Raw genomic sequence first — 20,886 nt, forward strand, 5'->3', positions numbered from 1 at the left:
CCGAGAGGGTGGAAAGGCAGGACTTCGGGGATCAAGCGGAGGAGTCTGTTTAGCAGTTGGGCGAGATGTGGACTTGGTAGTTGCTTGGCCGCGTTATTGGTGCGCGGTGCTGTATGCATCCTAAGATGCCACTTTTTCTCGGGCATGCATCCCGCCCTTAATGCACTCTATGTTCCTGACTCCGACCCGGGTTATTTTGGGGCGCTTTCCTGCGGCCTGTCCTAACCTCCCCCAAACCTAGTTTTTCCACACCGTAAGAACTACTGGCTTTCAGCTTCCTCTCTGACAGACTTGTGTCCTTGTGGTTAAGGTCGCCAAACCTTTGGAATGAGACAGCTGGAATCCTAGCTCAGCCATTTATTCACTGTGATTTTGTGGGCAAGTCATTCAGTCTTTCTGGGAGACAGTGTACTAATCCATCAAATGAGGATGGTAATAACAGGATCTGCCTTTAAGTTGTTAGCGAATTAACGGAGGCAGCTGCGTGCGTGCGAAGCACCTGGTATGTAATGAGCATTCAATAAATATTAGCTGTGATAATACTTGTGAATGAGGGGTGTAAGGACAAATGCAAATTAAAAGTAGGAAAAACAAACTTTAATTTTCCCTGGTGCAAAAAAGGGAAAAGAGTAGTTGTACTTGTGAATTCTTTTTGCCCTTGTGAAATGTATGTAAACCTTTTTAAAAGCTAAGTAAGCCCCTTTCCAGTTTTACAACCCAGGAATGTCTTTCTCAAGGACCTGGGAACCATCTCTTTGAAATGCAGTCAGTTAGGAAGGTAGTGTCCCTATCGCCCCGCTTCTGCTGGAAGGTAGGTGCTTACCTTCAGCGGGGCCTAGCTCCAAGGTGCAAACCGACTGCCTCTCATAAAGATAGGAGAAATTTATTTTTCCTTTGGATAATTGAAAATTAGTAAACACAGGTGACTACCCCATTTACCAGATGAATTTAGGATGACCCCGTGTGACAAATGGTTCTCTTGCTTCAGAACTAGTTATTATTTATCTTGAGAAAATGTATGCAATAAGTTGTATCCCCTTGACTACGTAAAGGGTAAGATTTCTTTCTGTCTCTTTAGCTGACTGCCTGCGATGCACCTCACATTCTGGTTTAATGCTCGTCCAATAGTAAAACTGTTTTCTTTCTATTCCATCCTTGTAGAGGGGTTTTCTAGGTTAGTGGGAGATTTTGTTTTTAATTATATTTCCCTAACAGGTTACTCTTTTCTGAGGTCTTGTCCCTGTGTCCCACAGTACTCAGTGACTCCCTCCAGGTAACCCTGGCACTGTGTCCTAGTGGTCAGTTTTCAAGTCTCCACCCCTAGAATGGTAGCTCTTTGAGGATGGACTGAGCCAAGTCATTTTTCAGTCCCTGTTGCCAGCATAGGGCCTAGATGCTGCCATGTTTCCCAGAAAATAAGATCTAGCCGGACAACAGCTCTAATGCATCATTTGGAGTAAAAATTAATATAAGACCCGGTCTTATTTTACTATAATAAAATAAGTAATACTACAAGTAAAACAAGACCGGGTCTTATATAATATAATATATAATATAATACTGGTCTCATATTAATTTTTGCTCCAAAAGATGCATTAGAGCTGATTGTCCGGCTAGGTCTTATTTTTGGGGAAACACAGCAGGTGAGGGCTGGTTGAATGAATGAATTAAGGAAAAATAAATGAACATTTCTGAGAGGTTCCCCCACCCCAGGGCCCTGAAAAGAAGAAGAACAGAGACTCAGGCACACTGAAGGGTTTCTCAAAATAAAACCAAACCAAACCATAAATCAGTTTAAGAGACTGAAATTATAGGAACTAAGTACAAAAGGCTAGTGGGCATCGCTAAAGGAAGCATTCTGTGACCTTTAAAGTGGGACGGCCAACCTATGGGCATTGGGGGGGTGGGGAGGGATGCTAGGGGCCAGGGATGGGGGAGACTGGGAGCTTTCTGCCTCTCCTGGGGCAGAGTGTTTTTTTAGTGATGGACATACTGACCTTCTCCTCTTCTCCAGGACTTTCAAGAGGAAAAGGCCCAGGAAGCCCTAGAAGCCCCCCAGCCCATCCATCCCATGGACCTGGAGTCCCTGCAGGAGGGGGAAGTCAAGCAGTGGCCCAAAGACACAGTCATCCTCCTGGTTTGGGACTACAGGCTCTGGGGTCCTCACTGGGCTGGTCTGGAACCAGAGGTTCTCATAAGACTTGGGGCTGGGAGTGAGGCCCCCCAAAAGGGGCTGAGTAGAGTCGCAGCGGATGTAGTGCCCTGGCCCTGGGTGGGTGGGGCTGCCCAGCACCCGCCCATAAAGGACATGGTCGCTGGTGCCAGACTGGGACTGGGGCTGGCTAGAAGGTGCTCTTGGGTCCCCTTGGAGCACATAGGCCTGGACCAGGGTGGGAAGGCCACGGGTCCCTGAGCTGTCACTGGACTCCCAGGGCCCTGGTTTCTTCTCGTCCTCCTCCAGCACTGTGATCTTGGTAATGGGCGGCATGCTGGGGTCCCACAGGCTGGGCAGCTGGAAGACCTCCTGGACACAAGGACATGGGGTAAGTGCGTGATTCGTTTCACATGTCTGTCCCAGGCACTGTCCCTTCCTGAGTTGTGACAGTATGGGGACATTTCTGCTGCTTTCTGCTGGAACCGAAAGGGTTACACCTGCAAAGCCTCTCATACATTCACATTCGTGTTATGTGCTGTTCAAACTGCGCCTGGTCAATCTCCCCAACGGTTCTGTGTGGGCTCAGTCCCATTTCACAGTGGGATGACTGAAGCTTTGAAGCGGGTAGAGCTGGGATTAAAACCCAGGTCTACTTTACTCCAAAGGGAGGGGATCTCACTAGGAAATGATGAGAAGGCCTGAGTAGTCATCCTCAGAGGGGCATCCCTTCACTTTGAGCCTGGGCCGACACCCCCAGCCCCATTTCCCTCTCCCTCCAGGGTTCTCACCTCTGCCATGATGGTAGGCACCCAGGATCCCAGGCTGCTGTGGGCTGGGTCTGGGACACTTGGCCAGAGGGGATTCTTCCTGCTGGAGAAGGGGGCAGGTAAGGGCGGGTTAGGCAGGCCATCCCATGTTTCCATCCTTTTCCCCACCCAACCCTAATATTGAAGGGATGGTCCCTTAGTGCAGAGATGAGAAGGTGGGAAGCCTGACTCCCAGACATGGGCCCTGAGGCCTGGGAAGACCGGGAGGGACTTAGCCTGGCTCACTTGGGCCTGCAGTTCCCTGTAGGCAGGGGTCGCTGGGTGTCAGGTCTCTCAAAAGGACTCACCTGGGTCTGCAGCAGAACCGGGCAGCCCCACAGAGGCAGGTAAATAAGATCAGGAGGCCAAACAGGCCCAGGATGATTTGCAGCTCAGACACCTCTGGGGAGAGGAGAAAGCCAGAAGAGGTTAGAGTACATGTGAGTAAGGCTGGGCCTCCTCCTTCAGACCAGGAGATCCAGGCAAGGCCTGTCCACTCTAAAAATGGAGATCCTTTGGGTGATGCACCCTCCCAACAGCCTTGTCTGGCCAGCCCCTTTCTCCCCTTACCTAGGGCTAAGGTCATCAGGGTGAGGCTTGTACTGTTGGTGGCCCCCGCCTGGCTGGCTGCCATGAGGTGGACATGGTACAAGCTGGCGGGCTCCAGGCCATGGAGGACAAAGCCATGGGAGGAAGCATTCAGGACGGTGGCTGGGGGTAGAGGAAAATGGTCAGCCTGGGCCCAGATGCTGAGGCTCCCTCCAAGGCTGCTGAGCACCCCCTCCTGGGCCTTCTGGGGCTGTGGGGTGCTGAGGATAGACTCACAGAAGGACTGGCCTTGAGCGTTGGTCCAGAAGATGGTGTAGTGGGTTAGGGGGCTCTTCCCCAGCTCAGGGGCCTGGGGCACCCACTCCAGCTGGGCCCAGGTCTTGCCAATGTGCTTTAGATGCAGCTCTGGGGCGTGGGAGGGGGCTGCCGGAAGACAGAGGTACAGGGCTGACAGGGGGCAGGGTGGAGAGCCCAGTTGGACTTCTTGTGGCTCCCCAGACCAAGAACTGGGACATATTGCAGGGTGGGTGATATAAGAAAGTCGAAGCTTCACTTTCTCAGGAACTTTGAATCCCATCTGCTTCTAATAAGTGGCTGAGCCAGGATTTGAACCTGATCTTTGACTCCAAAGCCTCGCCACCTGGCCTGATTTCTACCAGGCCTGATTGTGTCTGACTCACTATTCAATTTCTGCAGCTCACTCTCTGAATTTATGCCACGCCCTCTGTCTAATTTCTATCATATATGACACCTGATTTCTGTCAGAACAATTGATTGATTTTTGCCAGATTTGTTCCCTGAATTCTGCCAAACTGCCTAATTTCTATCACCCCAACACCTGACTTCTCTCTAGCTGCGGGGGTCTAGTGTAAGCCAAGGGTATCTCAGGATTGCAAGGGACCCTTTTTGGGCCAGAAATGTTCTGTCATAGTCCTGATTGTGAGGACTTAGGCAGGCCTTGAGGTAGAAGAGAGGATTCTGAGAAAGGGTGTGGGGGCTGACGAACCCATCTCTTGGGAGTAGGCATAGATGAGCTGGGAGGGTCCCATGGTGTCCTGGTACAAGGGGGTCACCGTGATCTCGTAGAGCTGAAAGGGCCTGATGTTCTCTGTAGAGACAAAACGGGGTAGGCCCTCTGGTTAGGGGCTAACCTCAGACCTTTAATCAGGGATAACCCACTGCAGGGCTAGCCTCTGCAATCTCTTCTTTGGAACATTTCATGGGGGTAAGGGGAAAAAATGGAAGAAAGCTAGAAAGGTGCAGGGTCAGGTCTGTAGCAAGAGAGGATCCTGTTAGACTATAGGAAGAACTTCCTGACTATCTTAGGTGAGAACAGTGAAGGGTCAAGAAACACTTGGGAATCTGCTCGTCTATGGTGGTTCAGGTTGCCCCTGGCCCACTGTCAGAGGAGCACTGCTTTCCCCTCTTTTGGCCCTTCCCCCCGCCCTCCCCAGCCTGCCTCACCCTGCAGCAGGGTCCCTGCAATGCTTCCGTTATGCTCCATCTTCCAGGTCTTATGGCTGCTGCTGCACCATGCACCATGCTGCATTATGCACCATGGCTGGCTGGTGGTACCCGGGCTCCACTCAATCACGTAGCCCCGAGGCTGAGGTGTGGGGGGCTCCCAGCCCACCCAGAGGCTGTGAGGGTCTAGGGCAATGGTATGAAGTCTGCCTAGGGGTGGGCCTGGAGACACAGTAAGACAAGATGGAATGAAGGTGAAAAGAATGCAGGCCCTGGAACCAGAAGCCTGGGTTCAAATCCTGGCTTTGCTACTTAAACGCTAGGTGACCTTGGGCAAGTCAACATCTGAGCCTCAGTTTCCTCATCTGGGAAGTGGAAATGATAGAAGTTCCTATCTCATAGGGTCTTGGTGCAGATTAAATGAGGCGATGCTTTGAACAAGCCTAGCGTAGTGACTAGTGTAGAGTAGTGCTTGGCAATGATAAAAGCTAACACTATGTAGTTCTTGGTATGTGCCAGGTATAGTCCGTGGTGTATGTTAATTCACTGAGGCTGCTAACAGTCCCATGACAGGGACACTATTACTGTCCCCATTTTATCAATGAGAAAACACAGACACAGAGAGGTTAAGTAATTTGTTTCAGGTCACACAGCTAATCAGTGGGAATATTAGCTATTACTGTTAGTCTCACCCTGTGAAGAGCCATGTTCAGAGCAATGTGGGGGTGATACCCTGTTTCCCCGAAAATAAGACCGGGTCTTATATTAATTTTTGCTCCAAAAGACGTATTAGGGCTTATGTTCAGGGGATGTCATCCTGAAAAATCATGCTAGGACTTATTTTCCGGTGAGGTCTTATTTTCGGGGAAACACGATAGTGGCTGATTTCCCTGAGAATGAGCAATTAACTCAGGCACTGTGTTCCAGCTGGAAAAACGGAGGGCTCTCTCTCCTTTCTTGGCAGAATGCAGTGCGTGCGTGCACGTGCGTGCATGCATGTACTAACCTGGTTCTGGCTCATGATATAAATAATAGCTAACATATATTGAGCCGTTACCTTGTGCCAGGCACATGTCTTAACTCATGTAATCTTCACAACAACCCTTTGAGGGAGGCACTGTATCATCCCCATTTGCCAGATGAGTAAACAGAGGCCAGGAAGGTTGAGTAACTTGCCCAGGTCATGCTGTTAGCAAGTGTCAGGACTAGATTTGAACCCACACAGTCTAACATTCAAATGTACGTGCTTAACCACCACATTCTACTAGCTGCCAGCCCCCTTTACCTCTGCTCTCCAGGAAGACCACAGGGGTGGGATGAGAGGTCCCGGCCATGTTGTAGGCCACAAGGACAACCTCCCGGGCTACTGAAGGCAAGTGGAAGGTGCAGTTTAGCTCCGTAGTGTTGCAGAGGGGTAGGACTGCCCCAGCCTGGCCTGAGGGTCTCCAGGAGACCAGGTACCCTTGGATCTGCTCCCTCTCTTCCTCCAGGGGCACTGGCTATGGTGGGAATAGGAGAAAAAAGATAAAAGGGATGCACAGCTCATCTTGAGTTGGGGAGAGCTTCTAGATGGGGTGGATGGATCATATTAGGAACTGAGCCCCCCAGGCTGAGCCAGCCTTCCTATCTCCCCCATTCTTCTCTCTGTTTCTTGTGCGAGGTCCTAGGAGGGCGGGAAGGAAGAAGAAAGTTGGTGTGTACAGCAGGCACGTAACTATTCACTGAACCGACCCTTTGAGTCCTGCATTGTAGTCTGTCCAGATGGGCACTACCCAGCGTCTCAGGCACATGCCAAGTACACGCAATCACATACAAATGCATCCAAGCCTGCCAGACCTGGTGGCGTCCTGAGCCCCCGCTCTCAGGGGTCTGAGTGGGTTGGAGGAAGTCTCAGGGGTAGCGGGATGGCCTTCAGAGGGGGTCACCTTCCAGAACAGCTGCACGTCCACTGTCCTGGGGTCCAGCTGCCTCTGCCGCCACCACGTGTCCAGTTTGACGATGGGGGCTATGGATGGAGCGAGAGGAAAGGGTGCCGGTCAGGAAGGGCTCTGGAGATGGCACTGGGTCCTGGGGCTGCTCCCAGCTCCCCACCACCCACTTACCCTGTTGTGGGGTACTCAGCTCCAGGCTGGGGCTCCAGTCGCTCCAGTGGCCAGGCAGGGGCCAGCGGACGCAGCGCATCTGCAGGGTGTAGGCTGTGGATGGCAGGAGCCCGCAGAGCTCATACTGGAGGGTCCTGGATGGCAGGGGCCCCACCTGGTGGCGGGGAGGTGTGTGGCTCTGGGCCTGGATTCCTATGCCCTTCAGGGCCAGCTCAACTTATCCTCCCCTCAGCCATCCCCACCCCAGGCTCTTGAGGTTGCCTTCCATCTCACCAGGGCCCAGCTGTCTTCTCCAAGCTGTGGCTGGTAGCGCAGCTCACACTTCTGTTCTATGTACGCACTTAGCTTCCATGACTCCCAGCGCAAGAGCAGACAACCTTGTTGCGGTGGGGCTACCTCGGGGATGGGGTCCAGGCCCCACAGTGTGGGGGGCTCCAGTTTCACTGAAAGGATAGGGGTTGTCACATCCTTTCTCTACTTGATCCTATCAGGCTCTGCCTTAGCTCCCTCTGGTCTCCCTGTCTGTGGTTCCATTTTTTCCCGAGTCTCCATCCATGGGGTCTCTCTTTCTCTCTTCATCTCCATGTCATCATGTTTCCGCAGGTCTGTCTCTGTATATGTATGTTTCTCTCTAGGTCTGTGTCATATTCTTGCCCCAGGGCCCTGGCACTGGTTGTTCCCTGGAACACTTTCCCTCCACACATCCAGTGGTTTGCTCCCTCATTTCCTTCAAGGATCTTCTCCAATGTCACCTTCTCAGTGAGGCCTTCCCTGACCACCTTACTGAAATAGCAAGTGCCCCTCACCCCCAGCTCTCTTCCTCCCTTCCCTGATTTAATTTCCCCATCATACTTATCATCAGCTGACATTCTTTCTATTTTAGTTATTTTGCCCACTAGAATGTAATGTTCCAAGGGCAGGCTTTTCACTCTTTTGTTCACTGCTATATCCCTAGCACCTAGAACAGTGCCTAGCACATAGTAGGTACTTTAAGAAATTTGCTGAAAGGTTAATGAATATGTTTCCTTGTCTCTATGTTTCTTCCATGTCTCTATGTCTGTGTCACCCTAGTTCTGTCTCCAACTGCATCCCAGTTTGTCTCTGTCTCTTCTTTTCCGCTATCTCTAGGTCTTCCGGTGTCTTTTCGTCTGTTGCTAGGTCTGTTTCCCTCTCTGTGCCTCTCCAGGTCTGCCCATTGTGGGGGCCTCTTCCCTCCCCCACACCAGCGACACCCACCGACGTCCATGGGATCCAGGCACAGCTGTGGGGACACACTGGTCCCTAGCGCGTTCTCTGCCTGTACCCAGATGCCCATGGTCTGGTACAGCTGCAGGTGTTTGCGTGGGATGGAGCAGCGGCTCTGCCCGTCTTTAGGTACGCAGTCAGGGATGGCTTCCTCGTGGGTCAGGCATTTGCCTCGGCTCCTGCCAATAGGCCAGGCTTGCGTGTCAAGCAGAGGAAGAAAGCAAGGTTCCCAATCTCCCTCCCATCTTTGCCTCTGGCTCCTTCATCCCCACCTCAGAACCCAAAGGAAAGGGGCTATGGGGAGACCCGTACTCACTTGAAGCTCTTTAGGGTAAAGTTGGTGGACAGGTGGGTGTCGGGTCCCGGCTCCCACTGGCAGGTGAGGCTGTTGGTTGTGAGGTTCATGAGGCAGGACAGGTTGTGGGGTGTGGAGGGAGGGTCTGTGCATAGGGTGGGAGAGAGGGCTTTGGGTAGGACCACTCAGAAAGCTCCCACTGAGACCAACTGCTTTTGTTTTCCTGCTCTGGGTCATTCCCTCTGGGGTCACTTTGTTTATTCTCCTGTCTCTCTGCAGCCCTTGGGGAAACTGAGGTATAGGCATGTACAGGGACAAATGTCACAGAGCTCCAACACCCTGAACTGCACTCCTGTTGACAGTGACAGTGTAGTGTCTAGGTTTTCGTTTTGATTCTGCCATTCATTAGCTGTGTGAGCTTGAAGTCACTTAACTGCTCTGTTTCCTCATCTGTAAAATGGGGATAATGGTAGTAGTATACCTACCCCTTAGGGTTATTGTGAGTGCTGAATGACTTACTATATGTAAAGTGCTCAGAGCAGTGCCTGGCTCATATTAAGTGCTATGTAAGTGTTAGCTCTATCATTATTGATTCTTACCAAAGAACCTTGGCCTTTCTTTGTTTTTTCTTATGCATTGGCTTGGCACAAACTCTATCCTAGCAGTTTGCACAGAAGGCTGAGACTGGGGTGGGCGAGAAGCTGGGGACAAGCCCAGCTGGTAGAGAATGTCTTCCCTGGACACATCCTCCTGTGGCTGGGGAGTTGGGTTTACTCGACAGCCACATAGAGTAGCTGTCACTACACTTGCTTTTGAGCCACACTGCCTGATATAAATCATGGCTCCATTCTTATTAATTTGTGACCATCAGCACATCACTCACCCTCTCTGAGCCTCAGTTTCCTCATCTGCAAAATGGGGCTAAATAGCACCACCTACTGGTAGGGAAGATGACCTGATACCATGCCCATAAAGTGCTTATTGCGCCAGAGCTCAAGGAAGAATAGCTCTTGTTTGTGTTGGGAGGCAGAGCGGGTGGATGGCTGCAGGGACTTACAGCCTGCCTGCAGCTCAATCTGATCCAGGATCTGCAGACTGTCGCCCCAGAGCAGACAGCAGGAGAGAAGGGTCCAAGGGCTATTGATGTGGGGCAAGGTGATGGTGGATGTCTGGGTCCCATCCAGCAGTTGCTGCTGCCACCCCCCGGGTTGAAGCTCTGCTCCCAATTTCCACAGAATCTGTGACTCCGGGCCCAGGTGGCTGCAGTTCTGGTTGATGATGCAGGAGGCGGTGATGGCATCCCCCAGGCGGACGATGGAAGCTGAGCTGCTGATGCGTCCGCACTCCTCCAGGCCTGAGATGGAAGAGAATGGGCCATGAGCGACTCCTCTGCTTGGCAGAGCTGGGCTATAAGGTAGGCCTTTGCACTCCTAGACTCAGGGCCCTCACCTTCTTGCTTTATAACCCCCCGCCCCAAGACATGGGGGCTAGAATGGGCATGTATGTGTGGGGACTGCTAGAGGCTCTTGAGGAGGAGATAGAGACAGTGATGTGTGGTTAAAAGTTTATCAACAGGTTTTACAGAAAAAAAAAGATCCTGATTTGTAGTATGGGCTGCTTTCCCTGGTGAAGTGTTCCGACCGTGGCTGATTTCAATCTACCCATGTGAATATGAACTTGGGAAGAGATGTGCGTAGTCTGCGCTTGCAAGCCAGCTCCAGCACACCACCAGACCGAGACTAGTCCCCTACTGCTTCCCTCCCCAAGGCTGGCGATAGCAGCGATTGGAATGATAAGAACCCTGCAGCCACAGCAATCTTTTCAGAATTCAAATCTGATGGTGTTTTCCCATCTCGATCACAGCACCTCAATGGCACGTTCCTACTCCGAAAGGCAGTAGGGTGTGATGGATAAGAGCATGGGCGTTGGAACTAGACTGCCTAGGTGTAGAGCCTGGTCCTGTGGCTTATTTATTATGTGACCCTGTTATGTTACTGAGACGTTCTGTGCCTCAGATTTCTCATCTGTAAAAAGGGGATAATAATAGTCCCTATGTTAGTGTTGCTGGAAGCATTAGAGGTGACACCATGTGTAATGCACTTAGAACAGTGCCTGACAGGTGAGTCTTTGCTGCCATGATTAGGACAGAGACCCAGATCCTTCTCACAGCCCTTGTGGCCTGGCCCCTGCCTAACCCTCCCAGTTCTAGCTCAGACCATCTCACTCAGCCCCACTCACTCTGGCTGCTTGTTATTCCTTGAAAATGCCATGCTCTCTCCAATCTCCAGATCTTTGTACCTGCAATTGCTTTTTGAGGTGCTCTTTTCCTCTCTCCCACCCCTCTTTTACCTGGTTATGATTTACCTGGTAGGCATCTCGTGGGGAATCAGACCAGATCCTGACCAACGAGACCAGGCCAAGCGCCCTGAACTTTCCCAAAGCTCTTGTTATCCTTCATAATTCTGGAGTCATGTGATTATTTCCTTGTTTGTCTCTCCGGCTGGACCATAGGTTCCATGAGGCCAGAGGCCTTGGCTGTTTTACTCACTACTGTGTCCCCATTGCCTGGCACAGCGTAGCCCATGGCGAATATGCACTGTATAAAGGAGTAGGCATTGCACTTTGCCCAACAAGCCTTCTCTCCTCTCCTGTTCTTCGGCCGATTTTGCTGATGGGGACGCTGAGGCCCTAGGAGGAGGAGCAATTTGCCCAGGGTCACAGAGCAAGTTCATAGGGCTGCTACCACTTCACAGACTCAGAATTTCAGACTGGAAGGAACCTTGCAAAACTGTTTACTTCAAAACTCTACCTGATGCTGTGTCCTCTACAGTAGAGCTAGGGTGGCCTGTTTTTGTATGGCATGCCAGCTAAAAAGGCTTTTTGTTTTGTTTTTTTAACATTTTTTAAAGGGTTAAAAACAAACCAAACAAAAACCAAATAAGACCACGCAACAGAGACTGTGTGGCCCGAAAACCTGAATGTTGCTATCAAACTTTGCCGACCCCTGCTGGTATGCCCCCTGCTGTCAATCCTGGCCTCAACTTGCATACCCCCTGCAATGGGAGGCTCTCCACCTCTCAAGATAGAGTTTCTGTAGGCAGAGATCTCTGCCTGGGCTTCCTTATTTCAGGATGAAAGCTGACTCCTTGTGGCTCCCACCCTGATCCCTCTGCTGTCCGTGAAGGCTGCCCCGGACTCAGAGGTTCCATCTGATCCTCTGGCAGAGACTTGCAGACAAGGCCTGGGCCTGCCCGGCCTTTTCCAGGCTGACCAGCCCAGGTCCTCTCACCATCCTCATGGTTTGCCTGCAGAGGTCTGTGGGTGGGAGCCTGGCTACCCCGCATCTGTGGCACAGTCTTGATTCTCTTGGGATTCTTTAGGAACCGCAGGAGCAGTGTGGCAGTGTAGGGGAATGATTCTCTCCCACCCCCAGTGTCTCTTCCTGTAACTCCCCTCCCCCCACAGCACTCCCACCCCTGACCACACTCACTTCTGGGGAGCAGCAGGATGATCAGGGCAGCTCTGGTCAGGCTCCAGGTTCCCGGCCCCGCCATAGGGCCAACTTGGTGTTCACCTGGAGACAAAAGGGGATAGGTAAAGTCATGGGCTTTGCAGTCAGAGCTGAGCTTAATCCTTGCTCTGCCTCAGTGAGGCTTTGGCCAGGTTACGTACTTGACCTCTGTGAGCCTCAGTTTCTTTGTCTGCAAAATGGAGATAACAGCCTATATTGCACAGGTGTTTGGGAAGAAGACATGAAATGATACAAGTCAAGGGCTTTGCAGTGTCTGGCACATAGGAAATGACTATAATTCACGGCCACTGTTATTGTTATACCTCCCTTCCAGGAGAGAGCAGGGAAAGGAACAGCAAGGAATAGCATGCTTCCCCTTCCCTTCTGTCTTAGCTGGGTTCCCTCCACAAAGGGCTTGCATGCAGCTAGTTTATTTCAGGAAGGTCCCAGGGATAGAGTGAGGGGGTAGGAAGAACAAAACAGGAAAACCAACACAAATGCATGTCTTCAAGCTGGTCGCCTATGGACAACTGTGACTCAATCCTCCTGGAATTTTAAGGAGCCGGGTAGAACATACCTCAGAACTGTGAACCCGAGGGACAATTCATCCCTTGAATGGGCGGGAGGGAGGATGAGAGCATTTGGTCCCCGTTGGTGAAGGGATGTTCCTTGGGGTTTTAACGTCCTGGCACATCCAGGTTGCACATTCACGAGTACGAGGCAGGCCCTCCGGGGTGAGCCATGCCAAAAGTGTCAGGGATGCACCCTGGCAGAAAGAAGCAACTCCGTGGAACAGCTGAGGCAAAGAACTGTCAGCTTACACCTGTGGGAAGCGAGCTGCCACGGTGATGGCTGCAGGGAAAGGTGGGCTGAAAGGATATCAGGTAGGGTACACGAAGGGTCTAATACACCCCAATTCTGGGCACAGACCTCTGGAGGCCTTCTGGGGCCAGGCATCTTATAGTCATGGCAACAGTGCCTGGACGGAGGGAGCATTAGTTCCAACCTCAGGAAGTATGCAAACGTTTCTACTGCTGGGGTGGGCTTCCAACCTAACCTTCCACTCTGCTCATGTTGGGGTCTTGGGCCAGACCCCTGATCCTCCAGCACTAATTGACACTCTTGGTGGCAGGCCAGTGGGAATCGCTGACCAGCCTGCGTGTACATTCACGAACACATACAGGCAGGTGGTGTCCCAGCAGATGCCCTGTGCTCAGGAGGGAGAAACCTTCTCTCCCTTCCAGACAGATGTGAACAAGAACCGCCCAGATCCCCAAAGCTGCTCCCGCTTGCAGGGCCCTTACCCAAATCCCTGGTCTAGCCCCATACGGTATCGGGATACCAGGTGACTGCTAGCCTATAGGTAACTTTTTTGCAAATTAGAAAAAAACACCCCTTTGGACAGATGCAACCCCATACTAGGACCTGAGAACTGGGGAACAGGCTGGATTTCAGCCTTCCCTTGCCCCCTCAGCCATGTAGCTTTGTGCAGTGAGCAACTTGCATAATGGTTCAGAGCACCCCAGTCTACCAGTCAGTGGTTGGCAACCTCCTTACCTTAGCATACCAGTTTGATTATCTGCGCGCCTCCCCACGTTTGTTGGGGAAGATTTAGCCTCTTCGGCCCAGATTTTGGGATATGGTTTCCATCTCCATATCTTTTAATCATACCCAGCCCTGGTGCCCTAGCATGGGTCAGCTTCAGGCTCGGCCTATGCCCAAAGATGGACCACTTCACCACTGGCTCCTGTCCAGAATGGGCAACCAAACCCCAGACCTCGAGAAGCCAGGCTGGGTATTGGGTGTTGGCATGTTTGGCATCAATACCTGGTCCCCCACGGCAGCCCTGGGTGCCCCCAACCCAGTTGAGTGGGATGTAAGGCCTGTTGGAGCATGGCTTCCTCTTGGGGGGCCAGTAAGCAGAGAGGTTGGGAGCCCAGCTGTGAGTCAGACCACTTGGTCTGACCCCCGTTTCCACCACTTACCAGCTTTGTGACCTTGGGTAAGTTACTTCGTCTGTCTGAGCTTCAGTTTCCCCATCTGTGAAAGAGGGATATCAACAGCACCCACTTCTCAGGGTTGTGATGAGGGTGAAACGGGACGATCTGTGATAAAAGCGCTTTGCATGGAGGAGGCACTCCACAGCCATGTTATTTTCACGGGCCACAAATCAGGGCAGCACCTCATGGAGCCCAGCATGGCTTAGTGACCCCTCCTCCACCTACAGGCTGTGTGGTCACAGCCTCCTCGGGCTGCCACCTGGCTTTCGTCTATGTCGTGCTGCACGGTTTCAAGGCCCCATTTCTGGGTCCCCTACTTCTAGCTCCTTGGCCCCTCAGTCTCCCCTTTGCTCCAGCCGTCTCTGCTGGGCTCTCCTGACTTTCTGAGTCCCAGCACACCACAGTGCTCCCCCAGTCACTGTATCACACCCCCTTTTTGCTTCTTTCCCTAGCCTTTCCCTCCACTCAACCTTCTCCCCTTGCTCTCCCTTTTCCAGTTCACACACCTCTCTCTCCTTTCTACTGTAGATTCTTTCCGTGGGAGGAGGGCCTGTGGGAGGAGGGAGCTGGAAATGAACAGAGGGAGAGGACTTTCCCGTTGTGGCTTACAGAAAGAGAGAATCGGAAGGCAGAAAGAGTAAGAAAGTGAAGTACACACACAGACTGAAATGAGGGGCAGAGACCCATGGAGATGAAGACTGAGGTAGGAGAGATGCTGACGGACAGACAGACAGGGAGAGAAAAGAACCCAGGAGACAAGGACGTGGACACAGAGACCAAGGCTCTCGGAGGCCGAGAAGCAAGAGGAAACCAAGAGGGTTTAAGATTCAAGAGACAGAGGGAAACGTGAGAGACAGAGAGGCGCAGTAAGACTCAGACAGAGAAACTCAGCCCAGACAAGCCAGAGAGGGGCTGAGGAGGAAAGAGAAATGGAGAGTAAAATAGACGGAGATGGAGACATGGAGAGGGATAACAACTCTGCCCTTCCTTGAGCTCGGTGTCCCCAAAGAAATATTCAGCTGTTTGTGACTCCCCTGATGTAACTCCCAGAAAAAGTGGGGGCATCCCTGGGAAAAGACTCTGTCCAGGGCTCCTGGTTCCAAGGGACAGATCCTAAAGGCAGGAACCCTGGTCCCAAGCCTAGGCCCCCTGAATACAGGCATTTGGCCGAGATGGGGGTGGGGAGTGGCTCTGGGGTGCAGGCCCCCATCAAGGCCAAGGCTCAGCTCTCCCCGGGGCTCCCCTACTCACGCTGAAGCCCGCAGACCGGCAGCCTGGTCTCTGCTCTCTTCTTCAGGCAAGTTCCTGAAAACAGCCGCTGTCCCGCTTCTCTCCCCTGCCCTGTCGTTAATGGCTTGGCCTCTGACAGGCCCAGGGGCTGTGGATTGCAACACTTGCCCAGCCTCCTTCCCTCCCTTGCCCCGTCTGCAGCACAGGCAGCCCCTTCCTCCCAGGAAGGAGCCTGGGAGGGAAGCTGGGGAGCCCAAGGCTGCCTTCCTGCCTTGGGGGTCTTAAAGGGGCTGGGGGATGTGGCAACGATGTCCCCTTCCTCTGACTCCGGATTTCCTGAGCTCAAAGCTTTGAGGCCCGGTTGGGCCCAGGCTCCAACCCCTGGATGCCATTCCCATGCCCCTCACCGTGGGGGTGCATTGCTCAGAAACAGACCCTGGCTCGAAGATTCCCTCAGCTCTAAGCCTTTTTCCTGGGGCCCTGATCCTCACAATATTCAAGGGGCAGCCTCCAGGCTACAGGGTATTGGTAGCACGGTACCTTCCTCACTGCACCCGTCTTCACAGTGGTGGTCTTCTCCACCATTGCACGTAGGCCAGGCAGATGGAGAAATGGGGACTCTGGGACCACAGGGGGATGACCTGTGAGGCTGAGGGTGTTCAGGTGCTCACAAGACAACAGCAACGTTTACTCACAGGGATGCTGCTACACTGAACAGTTTTTTGATTGAGTGACATAGACTACATTTTATGTCTTTCATTGTCTATATCCATGATTCTCCTGCAATCCTTTATACTTTTCTGTGCATTTTTCTGAAGAAGTTTCAGACTGCTCATAGTTTATTGGATTTATGACTCAATAAATGTTAGGTACCAACTGGCTAGCCGAATGTCCATAATATATGATCCTTTTAGAAAAAATGGGCTTCGGAGTCTGGTGTGATGGGGCAGAACTGGGCTGCAGTTCTGGGTCTGGATCAAGATACCCACTTGTCTGCGGCAACTTTCCCGAGATGTTCCATAGGCCCCCCAGGCTCAGCAAATCCCATGGACTCGTCTTTCAAAATATAATCAGCATCCTGGGTAGACAGATATTCATTGTAAAGTTCAAGTTGGCTCTACGTCTGGTTATTTTCATGATACAAAGTTGGAAAATGTAAGTATCACTTAAACCTGGATCATTACAATGGCCCCCTCCCTGGTCTCCTACTTCCATTCATTCTTGTCCCCCCACCTGTCTAGTGTTCCTTCAGCAGCCAGTGTGAGACTGATCAAACAGAAGTCAGTTCCTGTCATCCTCTGCCCAAACCCCAAGGGCTCCTGTCTCACTCAGAGTAAAAGTCAAAGCCCTTTCAATGATCTGCAAGTTCCTATTCAACCTGGGGCCCCTTATTCCTCCCTCATTCCTCTCCTATTATTCTCCCTCTTGCTGTTCTGCTCCAGCTATTCGGTTTTCCTTGTTGTTTCTTGAACTTGTTAGACTTTCTCCTGCCTCAGGGCCTTTACACTTACTGTTTCTTCCGCCTGAGTTCTCCCTCCCTCCCCCTCAGCCTAATAATGTCATAGATCACTCCCTCACCTTCTTCAGGCCTTTGCTCAAGTGTCACCTTCTTATCAAGGCCTTCTCTGACCACCCTTTAAAATAATTTCAACACTCCCACGCCTTAGCTTTCTTTTCCCCCACATCTCTTTTCATCTTCTGACATTGGCTGCCCCCACCTCAATTCCTAATGGAATGGAAGCTCCATAAGGGCAAGGGTGTTAGTCTGTTTTGTTTAAAATGTTATCTGCAGTGTCTACAACACTGCCTGTCATATAGTGAGCATCCAGTACATAATTGTGGAATGACTGACCGACCGAATGGATCTTCCTCCACTTCACCAAACCTGTCTGCAAACCCCACATGCCTCATCTTGGTAAATTACAGCACCATCCCCACTCCCCCAAGTCACCCAACCAAGGCCCCAGGAGTCATGCCTCACACCCTCTTCTCCGCACTCCCACATTCAATCAGTTCAGAACGAAGGAGAATGGGCCTTCTGTTCATCGTTCAGAAAACATGGCCCCAGAGCAGGTGCAGGTGTACGATGGTGTGCAAAAGCAGCTTTAGTTTCTGCCTTTGTGGAGCTCTGTCTTGTCTACCACGCTGAAATCCATCTCCTTTCCCTGCCTTTGTCAGGTTTCCCCATCCCTCACCTGGATGTGCCTGCCTGCTGGGCTCCTGCTCTGGGCTGTCTGCCTCTACTCTGTCAGCTTCCCTGCCTCCCCACGTCTGAGCATGCTGGTCCCCTTTCTTCAGAGTTCCTTCGTCCCCTCCTAACCCCTTAACTGGACAATCAAGATACCCCACCATTTGGCCCACCTCCTTCTCCTGCCTTATTTGCCTCCACTTTTCCAGACGCACCACTTCCTGCTCTGATCGAGCAGAATTTGCTTGTGTTTCCCTGCCTGCCTCAGGCTCTGGAACACCTCTGTTTGCTCTTGCTGATCCTGTCACCTCCTTCTGGCTGAATCCTGCCTGAGCATCTCTCCCAGCCGTCAGGTGCCCTTCCTCCTCCGTAATCCCGTCATAGTGCAGTGGGCTGTTGGCTGTCTGCCTCCTCCATTAGACTGTGAACTCCCTGAGGGCAGAACCACGATTTCATCTCTGCCCCCAGCCTCAGCACAGTGCAGGCCCCACAGAGGATTCTCAGGTGCATATCTACTGGGCTCAGAAACTTGGAGAAGTTGTTTACCCTCTCCAAGCCTCCGTTCTCTTATCTGCCATACAGATAATAACTCCTTCCAGGAGTTCTGTGAGGATTAAATGAGCTACGGGAGGTATGCAGCCTCGCACGTTCACCAGCATGCAGTAATTGTCAACAAAATTCCTTTCTTTTTTTTCTCCCCTGCATAGTTGAATATGTCAGAACAAGATTTTACTAATCTCATCTGTGTGCTGTTCTCCACCGAGGACCTGCACCAGGAAATGGAGCTGTAGCAGCTGAAATGAAAGTTAGATTTAAGGAAGAACTTTCCATAGAGGCGAGGCATTAGAGTGTAGAGAGGTTCAGAGCAGCAGTGAGGAGTCACACTGCTTGGGTTTGCCTCTTACTAGCTGTGTGACCTTGGGCAAGTTGTTTAACCTCTCTGAGCCTCAGTTTCATCATTTTTCAGATGAGGGTAATAGTATCTGCCTCATGAGGTTCTTGAGAGAAATCGGTGAAATAATGCATGTGAGCCTTGTGGAACAGAGCCAGGCACATAGTAAATGCTCAATAAATTGTTTACTTTGGTGAGGTGAAAAGCATGAGACAGATGTGGAGTCATCCCCTCCACGCATACTCAGTGTCTGCTTTGTGGACACTTCCTCCTCCAGCTCTCCTGCCCCCACCCCTTCCTCTATTGGACAGTGTCCTCTGTGGGCTGGAAACCCCAGTCAGGGAGCCCTGGGGAGGGAACCCCATTCTCGGCAGCCCTGCTAAGGGTTGGATTGTTTCTGTTTCTGTTATTGCCTATGACGTGTGGGCCTGCTGGATGAGTCTAGGGGTTGCCGGTTCCAGAAGGGCCCTGGTACGACTGGGCCGGGAAGGCCAGCAGGGGTGAATGTCCGGAAGTGGAGGCTGTGCTCATCCACCAGGGGCTGGTTTGGCTGGAATACAGCAGTCGGCTGAGATTGTGCAAACAGGTCATTGTGCAAACATGTCCCTGTGTGTGACCTCGATTGTGCAAACAGGTGTTTACTGGAGGCTGCTGGGCTTGGGCTCACTGCTTACAAAAAGCGCCTGAGCTGTTGACTTAGAAACCAGAATCTGGTCACTCATTCTTCCTTGAACACACCCTGAACTTTCTACCTCCCGGCCTTTGCTCAGGTCATTCTTTCTGCTTGGAGTGCCCTCCTCTGCCTCCATCTCTACTCATTGAAATTTCATCCATTCTTCTAAGCTCAGAGAAAGCACCACTAAATCTTTCTCCATAAACTTTTCCCTCATGTGCATATTCAAGGCATTTGATACACCTCTAAAGTCACTGGTCGTGTTTTTCCTCATGGCCCTGTTTAGACTGAGCTCCTTGGGGCCAAGGGCCTTTCCTTAGTCTCCTCTGAAAGGGTAGGAAACTGAGGCTCAGAGAGAGAAAGTGACCTATCCCATGTCACACAGCCAGCTCGCCGCAGCGCTGGGCTCTAAATCAGATCTCTGCACTTGCTGCCACATTCACCACCTCTCTTTCATACCTTACTCACCTCTGGCCCTGGATCTTTACTACAGCCCCTGAGTTGAGGTGGGACTCCAGCTGGAACTTGAGGCATGGGTGGGATTTGTACAGAGGAGGGATGGGTATTCTGGGCAGGGGAACAGCAAGAGCAAAGGCATGGAGGCTGGGATGGGAAGAGTGTGTATGGAGGCTATAAAAAAGGGAGGACGAGGATGCAGAAGCCTGGGAATGGTAGGGTGGGGTAGGGTCAGGCCTGTGTTCTACACTCAGAGATGACATTGACACAGCATCTCACAGTCCTACTTCTCAGATCCTCATCTCTCCATTGATATTCCACAGATACCCCAATGTAAACACATTCTCAACTGAGCTCTTCCATGTTTTGTCCTGAAAACCTGCTTTTCTGTCCTGGTGAACGGCATCCAGAAACCTGGACTTGGCCCGGACTCCTCGCTGCCCTCTCTGTCCCACATCGACCTCTCACCCCTCCCTGTGGGTTCTGCTTTTCCTCTCCCACCTCACTGCCATTGCAGGAGTCAGACCACCATCGGTGCTCTTTAGGACAATGACAGCATCCTCCTCCTGGTCTCCCTGACTTTGTTCCTTGGATACTGATTTTGCTGTCCTCAGCTGGAGGGCTGCTTCCAAAATAAAAGTCCTAGCATGTCACCGTCCAACTGAAAACCCTCCATTGGCTCCTCTCTACCCATTGGATAAAGTTCTAAGTCTTTCTCATGCCTGTGAGGCCCTTCAAAACCGGCTCCTAATCCTCCTCGATGCTGGAGCCTCATCTCTTCCTACTCCTTTTCCCAACCTTCTTTTCCCCTGCACAGGCCTGACACCCCAGCCATTCCATTTACTATTACCATCTGAGCATGTGCTCTTTTTCCATGGCCCCAGCCTTTCCCACACTGTTCCCTCTGCTTGGAATGCCCTTCTCCTTATTTCTGTGTCTGAAGAAATCTCTTTCATCCTTTAAAACCCAGCTGAATGTCACCTCCTCTGTGAAGCCTCCTTGGATTTTCGAGGGTTGGTTAGGTGCTGCTTGTCTGGGCCCCCAGGTACTCTGTGAAGGCAGAGACTGGATCTGTGGCCCCAGTCCCCAGCTTGGGGCCTGGCAAGGAGGAGGTATCTATGAATGGGTCCTGAACAATTTGAATGTTGGATTTGGGTCTTCAGGCCTGAGGGGTCTCTAGTGGCCATCAGGTTACCAGCCAAGAGGGCTGGAGGAGTGTCTTCCAACTATTGGCAGTCAGCACTGCATTCTCCTGCTTCCCTAGTGCTCAAACTGGCAGGATTTTCTGCCTTTGATTGGTGCCCCCAAATGAGAGAGGAA

The 20,886-nt window shown here is 51.8% G+C and overlaps 1 protein-coding gene across 8 annotated transcripts; it reads right to left on the reverse strand.

The window, feature by feature from the left end:
• Window positions 1-1,745: 1,745 nt before the first annotated feature.
• CSF3R (colony stimulating factor 3 receptor) lies at window positions 1,746-15,540 on the reverse strand. Of its 8 annotated transcripts, none has more exons than XM_033115653.1 (18): window positions 15,379-15,540; window positions 14,113-14,167; window positions 12,705-12,893; window positions 12,107-12,190; window positions 9,674-9,970; window positions 8,638-8,761; window positions 8,313-8,500; window positions 7,350-7,519; window positions 7,077-7,230; window positions 6,900-6,979; window positions 6,260-6,473; window positions 4,975-5,196; window positions 4,517-4,618; window positions 3,787-3,933; window positions 3,532-3,672; window positions 3,270-3,363; window positions 2,944-3,025; window positions 1,746-2,524 (listed from the first exon to the last, which is right to left on the reverse strand). In XM_033115653.1, the coding sequence occupies exons 4-18, from the start codon at window positions 12,168-12,170 to the stop codon at window positions 2,045-2,047; spliced, it is 2,559 nt and encodes an 852-aa protein (XP_032971544.1). In that variant the 5' UTR covers window positions 12,171-12,190; window positions 12,705-12,893; window positions 14,113-14,167; window positions 15,379-15,540; the 3' UTR covers window positions 1,746-2,044. The 8 variants fall into 8 exon arrangements, with proteins under 8 accessions (XP_032971544.1, XP_032971543.1, XP_032971548.1 ...); XM_033115652.1 differs by having other exon boundaries at window positions 14,113-14,232; XM_033115657.1 differs by lacking the exon at window positions 12,705-12,893 and having other exon boundaries at window positions 2,944-3,022; window positions 4,975-5,040; window positions 5,074-5,196; window positions 15,379-15,539.
• Between the last annotated feature and the right edge of the window lie 5,346 nt (window positions 15,541-20,886).

The sequence above is a fragment of the Rhinolophus ferrumequinum genome, chromosome 9, assembly GCF_004115265.2.
Source record: "Rhinolophus ferrumequinum isolate MPI-CBG mRhiFer1 chromosome 9, mRhiFer1_v1.p, whole genome shotgun sequence".
Lineage (NCBI taxonomy): Eukaryota > Metazoa > Chordata > Mammalia > Chiroptera > Rhinolophidae > Rhinolophus > Rhinolophus ferrumequinum.

Bases quoted from the DNA above. Each gene is read 5' to 3' on its own strand.
- CSF3R (XM_033115653.1), bottom strand. From the start codon at position 12,170: ATGGCGGGGCCGGGAACCTGGAGCCTGACCAGAGCTGCCCTGATCATC. The intron at 8,501-8,637 runs GTGAGTACGGGT...GCCTATTGGCAG, and splicing joins TTTACCCTAAAGAGCTTCAA to GAGCCGAGGCAAATGCCTGA. The intron at 3,364-3,531 runs GTAAGGGGAGAA...TCCTCTCCCCAG, and splicing joins CCTGATGACCTTAGCCCTAG to AGGTGTCTGAGCTGCAAATC.